Source organism: Arachis ipaensis, chromosome B6 (assembly GCF_059453495.1).
Source record: "Arachis ipaensis isolate K30076 ecotype BB chromosome B6, ASM5945349v1, whole genome shotgun sequence".
NCBI lineage: Eukaryota > Viridiplantae > Streptophyta > Magnoliopsida > Fabales > Fabaceae > Arachis > Arachis ipaensis.
This window is the reverse complement of record NC_142441.1, coordinates 11,145,337-11,154,981: the sequence shown is the minus strand read 5'-3', so window position 1 is coordinate 11,154,981 and position 9,645 is coordinate 11,145,337. Positions and strand designations below refer to the sequence as shown.

General features: G+C 31.1%; 1 protein-coding gene across 1 annotated transcript; it reads left to right on the top strand.

Annotated features, from left to right (window-relative positions):
- The first annotated feature begins 2,320 nt into the window (after window positions 1-2,320).
- On the top strand, window positions 2,321-5,010 carry LOC107646021 (uncharacterized). Its single transcript, XM_016350200.3, has 7 exons — window positions 2,321-2,520; window positions 2,626-2,700; window positions 2,796-2,853; window positions 3,207-3,262; window positions 3,557-3,619; window positions 3,800-3,868; window positions 4,489-5,010. The coding sequence occupies exons 1-7, from the start codon at window positions 2,461-2,463 to the stop codon at window positions 4,795-4,797; spliced, it is 690 nt and encodes a 229-aa protein (XP_016205686.1). The 5' UTR covers window positions 2,321-2,460; the 3' UTR covers window positions 4,798-5,010.
- The last annotated feature ends 4,635 nt before the right edge of the window (window positions 5,011-9,645 follow it).

The window sequence follows — 9,645 nt, the reverse complement described above, 5'->3', positions numbered from 1 at the left end:
TTTTAGCTGCCATGGCGGAAGGGGACGCAGCATCGTGTTGAAGAAGAAGATGCCGCGAACACAAAGAAGAAGATTGCTGGAGCTCTCTGCCATCATCGGAGCTCTATTCCGATAGCCACATCAGCATTTTTTCGTTCACTGTGACGTCATCCTTTCACGGCTGGGTGATTTTGTCAAATTTTAAAATCTTTTAGGACTATTTTGTTAAGAGTAATTAGCCATTTCTGACCATGAAAGATTGAGGCGCTGACAATACTGACCTTGATTAATTTAAATTAACTTTGTAACTATGAAAGATTTGCTCCGTTTGACATTTCTAACCAAACGTCAATTTTTTAAATTTGCCGTTAATAAGCCAAAGATGTATGTACTTTTGTCAAATTCTCAAATTTTTGTGGTTAAATATGTCAACAAATATATACTTATCCCCTTCCCATTCCAATTCAACATCAACTCAGAAAAAGAATATATTCAAATCAAACCTCAATTCTATATTTTAAATGCTAGAAACATGATTGAAAAGAAGCACAACACAAGTCCTATAACAATTGACAAAATTTATATCCTAATTTCTATAATTTCTCCCTTAATCTTTCCTATCTTCATAATTAATTTTATAATAAATACAAAAGAAGAAGCATGATAAACGCAATCTTGTCATCATCGCAGAAGAAGCATAATAAACGCAGAAGAAGAAGCATAATAGCTATCATAATAAATCCATATTCTACTTTCATAACTAGGGTTTCAGATTTTCGAATAATTCACACACTTATGAAAAAGACGCACATAAGGTCATTATAGTAAAATTAGGCAGTAATGCCACGTTGGAAAGCCAAGTTGAAAGGATACTTGCCACATAGGAAGCTTCACTAACGGCAAATTTAAAAAATTGACGTTTGGTTAGAAATGTCAAACGGAACAAATATTTCATGGTTACAAAGTTAATTTAAATTAGTCATGGTCAGTATTGTCAGCGTTTCAATCTTTCATGGTCAGAAATGGCTAATTACTCTTTTGTTAATAACAAAAGTCAGGTACCATTTGTCACCACCAGAATCTTTCAGGTACCAATTTGGTATTTACCATTAAAATTATTTAATAGTTATGAGACCATCAAACTCGAGATAATACTCAATTTGGTCCCTCAACTCGAACCTCACTTTAGTCCCTAAAGTTTTAGTTTCTTCTATTTAGTCTCCAAACTTTGTAAATGTGATTCATGTTAGTCCATGGGATGATTTTCGATACACAACGTCAACGGAATACTGACGTAGATATGAGAGAGAAACCATTTAAGGGTAAGAGATCATACTTTACCCTCTAAAGTGAAAATTCAAAATTTAGAGAATTCAACCAAAATGACATTGTTTCACAAGTTCTAGCATAACATTTGGTTGTCCATGTCAATGCTTCATTAACGTTTTTGTGTCATAAATTGTCTCAAAAACTAATGTGTCATCTTTACAAAATTTGAGAACTAAAAAAAGACAACTAAAATTTTAAAGACTAAATTAAAAATCACATGCAAATTTAGAGGCCAAATTAAATATTAGAGTAAAGATCCAATCCGGTCGTTATCCATTTTACGAAAGACAACGCGATCCTTGTCCAAAAAAAAAATGGACACTTCAATCCTCAACCTTTTTATTTTGGGACAATATGATCCCTTTGTTAAAAAAATTATTAAATAATAACAAAAATTAATTTTGTGGGGTGTTTTATTTGTATTTTCTTTTCAACAATATAACCAATTACTATCACTACTACCACTACTTCCTTCATCCTCATTATTATCACTCCTACTTCTATTATTTTTATTGTGTAACCATACTTTATCATCATCATTATCTCTTCTATTGTGATCATCACCAATAGTCCAATACCAATATTATCAACATTAAAGTTCTCTTCTTTCATTTCTTATTCGATGTTATTTTTTTCCTTTAAAAGATATTTGTACTACAATTACTTTTTTTGCGGCATCATTTTCATCAATAGTTTTTCTTCACTTAACCACAATTGGCGAAAGAATTTTTTAAAAACAAACTTATTAGTAGTTTGTAGAGGTTTAAAACCCCTACAAAATACAAATAAAACCTTCACAAAACTAACTTTTGTGATTATTTAACGAATTTTTTAATAGAAAGATCGTATTGTCCCAAAATATAAAGGTTGAGGGTCGAAGTATCCTCCTTTTTTTTTGGACAGAAATCACGTTGTCTCCGTACAAATGGACAACAAGGGGTTGGGTGTTTACTCTAAATATTAACTCCAGAAAGCCCAACTTACCCACTTCATAAACTTCACAAAATTGTTTTTTGGATTGGATTCAAATGTAACAATATCGCAAGGGCCCAAAAGCTTTCAGAACCTGAAACAGAAATCGCAAACTGCAAAATCAGTAAACTCTGTTCGTTATTCTGAATTCTGAGACCTTTGCAAATCGCAAAACCATCCATGGCTGAAGATGACTCCGATCGCCCTCTCAGGATTATGAACTTCGTCTCCGAGGACCAAGTAAAATTATCTACCTTTCTCTTGCACAAGCTCTTCAATATTCTTTTTACCGCCATAAATTAGGGTAGGGTTTCAAAATTACTTCTTAATTTTGCATTGGAACAGCTGGTGGAGGCTAAACGAACAAGGGGAGAACGAGTCGAAGATGGAACTGCTCAGAGGGATAGACCTCTCTACGAGGTTCGCTCGTTATTGCTAAATTCTCAAAACTTCCCATTTCACAATTTTCAATATTTTTCCCGGTTCCCCTTAATTTCAAAATATTTCTTTGGCAGATTCTAAAGGAGAATAAAGATAAGAAGGATGCGGAGTTTAATGAAAGGTTTAAGCACAGTGAGTGTTCAGCCAGCATTGAATATGTAACTCATTTCTTACTTGGAAGAATTGAATGTGATAGTGTGTAGTAATACTGATTGTCAACCTGTTAATAAATCCGTGCATTACGTTCAAGCTTATCAACCTTTTAGTTTACTAATACAAGCTTAGGTCTCATATCAAGTTTAATTGAGATTTACTATTTGAGTTATCTAAGTTTCATGAGTTTAAATGAACACTTGAGTTTGATTATTGATTGGCCCTCTTAGACAGGTTTAGATTGTGCTAATTGTTTTATGCCTTTCTCTTGTGTGCATGTGGTTTTAGTTTCCATTCCAGATTCGATTTTGACCTGTCTTTAATAATTACAGGACCACCTAAAGCTTTAGATGAAGATGAGACTGAGTTTCTTGATAACTATGAATCAGTGAGTTTCTGATTTTGTTTTTACAGCATCATTCTTCTAGAGTTTTTCGTGACTAGAGCCTGGAAGTTTCATTTGGGAAAATTTATCTGATTTGATTTTGATATGTACACAAGCACATTGCTCCAAGGGATGTACAAGTAGCTATTTTAGATGGTTTAAAAACAATTTGATGTCCTCAACATTATATAGAGGTTAAGAAATGCCTGAACACATTGTTGCACAAAGTTTATGAAACTATGAAAATGCTTCTTCTTTTCTTAAGTAAACTTTGTTCGTTTTATCTCCAACTTTCAGACTAGGAGAGAATATGAACGGAAAGTAGCAGATGCGGAAGCTGAAGAATTACGTAGCTTTCAGGTTGGTCGTCTTATCTCTTTTGTCTTTTTACTTTTCTTTAAGAAGTAGTATACGCATTTTTCTTGTATGTCTCAAGGAATATTCACCTGAAAATAACATAATTGATGATCTGAATTTAATAGTACGAGTCTATTATTTAGTCAAATTTTATTTTATAAATATTGTTCTTGTAAATTTCAGGCAGCGGTGGCAGCACAATCCAATTTTGTGCATGAAATTAAGGAAAGAGCCCCTTTACCTATGGTTCAGGTTGGTGCTTGAAATTTTTGTGCGTTGCTCCCAAAGTTAAATTAATGTTACTACTGATTTGCCGAGTTCTCGAATAACATCCTTAATGCGCACCACCAGCATTTTCCTATCCCTGTAGTTCTATTTTCCATGATTTCAAAGTTTATACGAAATCATTCTTGGTGGTTTCCCAAATGAAGACTGTCTTATTTTGTGGCGGTATTATAGACTGCTTATATTTTCTTATTATTGACATCTGCACATTTAACTGTGTTTATTCAACTACAAAGTAAATAGAAGCCATAAGTTGTAGTGCTGCAAGGGTCAATCTCTGAAGGGATGCCTAATTTGTTGATCAATGAAAGCAATGCATGTGATTTTAAAATGATAAATGTGCATTTAAGAAACACAAGTTGTCATTTGATATGCACATTATATGGCTTATTGAAATCAACCTATGAAATTAGCATCTAATAAGGATCTTCATGGATGATTATGCAGCTTTCTGCACTGAGGCATTATAAAAATACTCATTTAATCTGGATTTGATTAATAGATCATTGCTTGATGATTTTTGTGACAATTGAATGTCAGAACTTTGTTATTTTCATGGTTATCGAATAACCTCTTTTCTCTTGCAGGAAGAAAAGTCTGCTGGAGTAAAGAAGAATCCGTCCTCGCGTCCATTAAGCATGATTATAAAAGTCAAGCCTCAAGCTAAAAAGGCCAAGGCGGATGAAAAAAATGCTGAAAAAGTTTCAAAAGCGGAAACCACTCTCGAGAATGATGATAGTGAACCCCAAGCTAAAAAGTCCAAGATAGATGGAGCAAATGCTGATGTTTCTAGAGCTGAAACTACTACTGAACATGATAAGCCTAAGTCTTCAGACCCAGCACAATCATTAAATGCCCTTGTTTCCTACAGTGACGAAAGTGATGAGGACTTGTAATTTGATTTTTGTATTGTGATGAGTTAGAGATCTTGTTCCTTATCATATAGCCATAGCCTCTAGTTATCTGTTGTATATCTTTCATGCCTAACACTTCCATTGTGGATGCCTAAAAGGCAATCAGGCATCACAATCACATCCAACTTAACCATGTACATTTTTTATTTGTGGAATAGAAAATTGAGCATGAATAGGATTTGGCTCTTGTTGAAATGAATTTTAATCAAGTAAGCAGCACAACTGCACAAACGGTCCTGCTTTTAATTCCTTCTCCATCTGTATTGGATGAAGGGTTTGTTTGCTTGAGCTATGAGTGATTTTTTTAAAATTATTTTTAAAAAATATAAAAGTAATTTGTTATTTTGGACATCTTAGGTAAAAATGTTTTTTGTTCTATTAATTATGTTTGAAAATATTAATATAAAAGTATTTTTTTTTGTTTATTTATTACGTTAAAATACTTTTTAAGTAAAAAAATCTTCAAAAAAAATATAAATTATAACTTCTTAAAAAATATTTTTTTTATTTTTACTAATATTTTAGTTTTCTTTTTAGAAAATTGTCAAACATACTAAAAAATAAAAAAGATATATTTTCATTGAGTTTTTTTTAAAACAATTTAATAGCACTTAAAATCTATAGATTCATTAATAAAGATCAGGTAAGAAATCAGATAATTTTAAAACGAGAGTTATTAAGGGGAACATAATAAAAAAATATGGTTTATAATAATTAGTTGAATGTAACAAAGAAAAAAATTTTCTTATAAGGAATTTATTTAACTTTAAGAAATTAGATATCTAGTCCTTTTTATTAGAAATCGCCATCAATTCTTTTCAATCTCTAAAATCTACAATCTTAATCTCACAAGAGCACTACAAATCAAAAAAACAAATCTCCTAAATATCTAAGAATAAAAACAATGGTTGAGAACAAGAGAATATTCAAAAAGCAAAGGGTTAAGAAAATTCTCAAGGGTACTACAAATAAAAAAAACAAATCTCCTAAATATCTAAGAATAAAAACAATGGTTGAGAACAAGAGAATATTCAAAAAGCAAAGGGTTAAGAAAATTCTCAAGTTTCATATTTTAGCCAAAAACAAAATTAATCTTATAATCATCAACAAAAAAACAAGTGTTCACAATCTTTCTCTCTCAACTGATCAAGCCGAAAATAGTTCTGTGACAGAAAAGCCATGTCCAACAACAAAGAACCATAACGGAACTAGAACATCAAGTTAGAAAAGCACAACCAAACTTCTAGATCGGAAAAGACTTTCGATTCAACTAACTGATCACCCAAATAATTCACTACACTTAAGCAAAGAAAATCACTAATCGAACAAACAACAATAACACTCTATGAGATAAGTTTGAAAGTGGTCCCTAAAGTTGCACTCGAGTCTCATAGTAGTTCCTGAACTTAAAAGTTACCCATATTCGTCCTTGAAGTTGCACTTCGGAACTCAGATTCGTCATTCCGGCACATTCTGTCCATCTGGCACCACCGGAAAGCTGATCTGGACTCCTCCGTGACACGTTGGCCAGGTAACGGCTAGCTGACGTGGATTAGTAAACTTTTATGGTGCAATTTGGTCCCTAAATCAAAATTAAAAATTTTAATCCCCAAATTTAATCATCATTCTCTTCTCTACAGTAATCCCTCTTTTCTTTACATGCAGAGATCTTCATATCCCAAATTCACAAGATTTTTCTTTTTGTTTATTTTTAGTTGAAGTATCTTATAACAATAACAACAACTAGAGTCTTCTTAACAACCATTATTTGAACAAGTTTAATCGCTTTTATCCCTTTTTTTTTTAAAGAAAGATGGTGAGATTATAACATAAAAAAAGTTATGTGATATATATAATTAAAGAAATAATGAAAAATTTAGTTTCTAAAATTGTGAACGTTCGTAAAAATTTGTTGACTTTTAAAAATGATTAAATTGATTCCTAAATTCATAAATTGTGAATCTCAACTCATCTCTAATGCTAATATAAAATGTTAAAATGTCAGCATGACATTTACAAACAAAAAAATGATATGATTAATATTTTAATATGATCAAATTAGTGTCTTAAATTAGTTAGTTATATTTATTTTGCTTAATTAGTTTTTTATTAATTAGAGACTAAAATAATAAATATTAAATTAGGTAAATTTTTGCTATTTTTTGTTTCTCTAATATTACCCTTAATTAATTTGAAATACCTATTTAATTATAATAAAATCTTAGACACGTCATTTTAATAAAGATGTCATATGATTTGAAATGCCATAATATAACACTTTATATTAATACTATATGAATGACAGTTAAATTAGGATGATGCATGGTTATTTTGGAACAAGATTAGAAAGGAAATGTAATGTAGTATATAATAATAATGATGTAACATTTTAATTCTGTAAATATAAGAGATAGATTTTTGTAAAGTCATATAAAAATATAAAATTAAATTTTGTAAAGCATTTTAATTAAACTAGAGTTAATAAGTGCATAAAATGTTAAATACAAAGACATAGTATGTGACTTTTAATTAACAAAACATATGCGTGCTTTCAATGAAGTTGTAATTTGTGATCTCTTTTACATCCATATGGATAAGAGAAGAGAAGAAAAGAAAAGAGAGGAGTTACTACTATAGAGAAGAGAATGATGATTAAATTTGGGGATTAAAATTTTTAATTTTAATTTAGGGACCAAATTGCACCATAAAAATTTACTAATCCACGTCAGCTAGCCGTTACCTGTCCAGCGTGTCACGGAGGAGTCTAGATCAGCTTTCTGGTGGTGTTAGGTGGATGGAGTGTGCCAGAAGGACGAATCTGAGTCCCGGAGTGCAACTTTAGGGACGAATATGGATAACTTTTAAGTTCAAGGACTACTATGAGATTCGAGTGCAACTTCAGAGACCACTTTGAGACTTTTTTCAACACTCTATTCATGTGTTTCATCACATAGTCCTTCTTGAGCAACTAAATAACAATTTTTAAAATTATTGATTTGAAAGAAAGAATTAAAAGCAAATCAAAATTATGTCATAACTTCAAAGATTATCAACATAAGAAGAAAAAATTCAATATTGCTTATCAAATTCAGAACAAAATATTTTGATCAGAAACTCAGCAAATCCATGCAATCCACAAATCGAAATACAGTTTTAGAAGGGAATTTGATAATAATTCACAGCAAACACCGTTCGAATCTTTCAAGTAATGCATAAAATGTTGACATCAAGAATTATAGAGAACAACATGAAGATGAAGAAGATTAAAGCATACATTCACAAAAGCGAGAAAGATTAGAATTAGCTATAAGGCAAAAATCGCGAATCAAAATCGAAACTGAAGTTATTGCAAAAGCAAATTCAAGAAAAGCTACCAAAAGAATAACTCAGGGTTGGGTATAAAGAAGAAAGAGGTGGCAAGAAGCGACAAAGAACGCATGATAGCAAGAACCACAAGACAAGAATGACAAAAAAAGTCAAGAATGACATAAAAGACAAGGATGACATTCCTATAGGCCTCTGATAGTGCCATAATTTGTACAAATAGGTGCGCTTGTATTTATGATCCTACCATAGGACACTTGCTTCATATTACACAAATTAAACCTAAGCTCTGATACCACTTTGTCACGGTCCAAAATGAGTTATGACCGGCGCTCAGGAAAATAGTCTCCTAGCAAGCCTAACCAATTCAAATATAAGTTGAATAAGAATGTTACAAATACTTTACAAGTTCTAAAATAAATAATTATACATTTTAAACAAAATTAGAATAATTAAGAATGGTTGGATCCTGCCTGTGACATATAGAGCATATACATCTAGGAACTCGATAAAAATAAATACTCATTGCAGATCGTGACTCTTGATTAGAAAGTCTCACATAGTCAAGTATTTGTTCCTGAAAAATATTTTTAGAAAAAGGGACGAATTTTGCAATTCAGTGACTAGACAATACATCTAAAATTCACATGAGACCATATAAATATTATAATTAAAGTAATTTTAATTAGAAAATAGTAGTTGATAATAATAAGTGAATGAGTTAATACTCAAAATCGTCCCTAAAAGATATCCCGATTTCCATTTTGGTCCTCGAAAGATAAAGTTAATCAAAATCGTCTCCGAAAGATACACGACTTAGTCACGTTAGTCCTTCCGTCAGTTGGATGATGACGTGTCACGTTAAGTGCCACGTGGCACATGATGACATGGTGGGTGATGCCACGTGTCACGAGATGATTGGTTGACGTGTCAGATCAGTGACACGTGGCACGCCAGGTGTCAGGTTAGTGACACGTGTCACTTGACATGTAAAAAAGTTATTTTTAATCAAAATAGTCTTTGAAAGTTCAGACGTAAGTCATTTTCATCCCTAAAATTTTAAAAAATAATCAAATTAGTCCTTATATAATTTTTTTTAATTTTTCTTGATAATATTAAATTTAAAATATTTTTTGATACTACTAATTTTAATAGAAATGTAATTGACAAACAAAAAATTAGTAATGGTATCTTTTCTTCTCTCTCCTTTAAATCTTCTCAAAATCTCTCTTATTCTTTTCTATTCTAAAACATTTTTCTTACATTATCACATTTTGCTAGAATATATATATACTCAAAATTGAAATGTATGTATTTGTTAACCTAAACAAAGTTATATGCTCAAAATCAAAATTTATGTATTAAAAGAAAAATTATATAATCTATCTCAAACATATGAGACACACAAAATATTAAATATTTTTAACTATATGGAAGTACTAAAGAAAATATTAATCTGGTCATAATATATATTCGTTACCAGCGTTAATATCTTAGTTGTCAAAT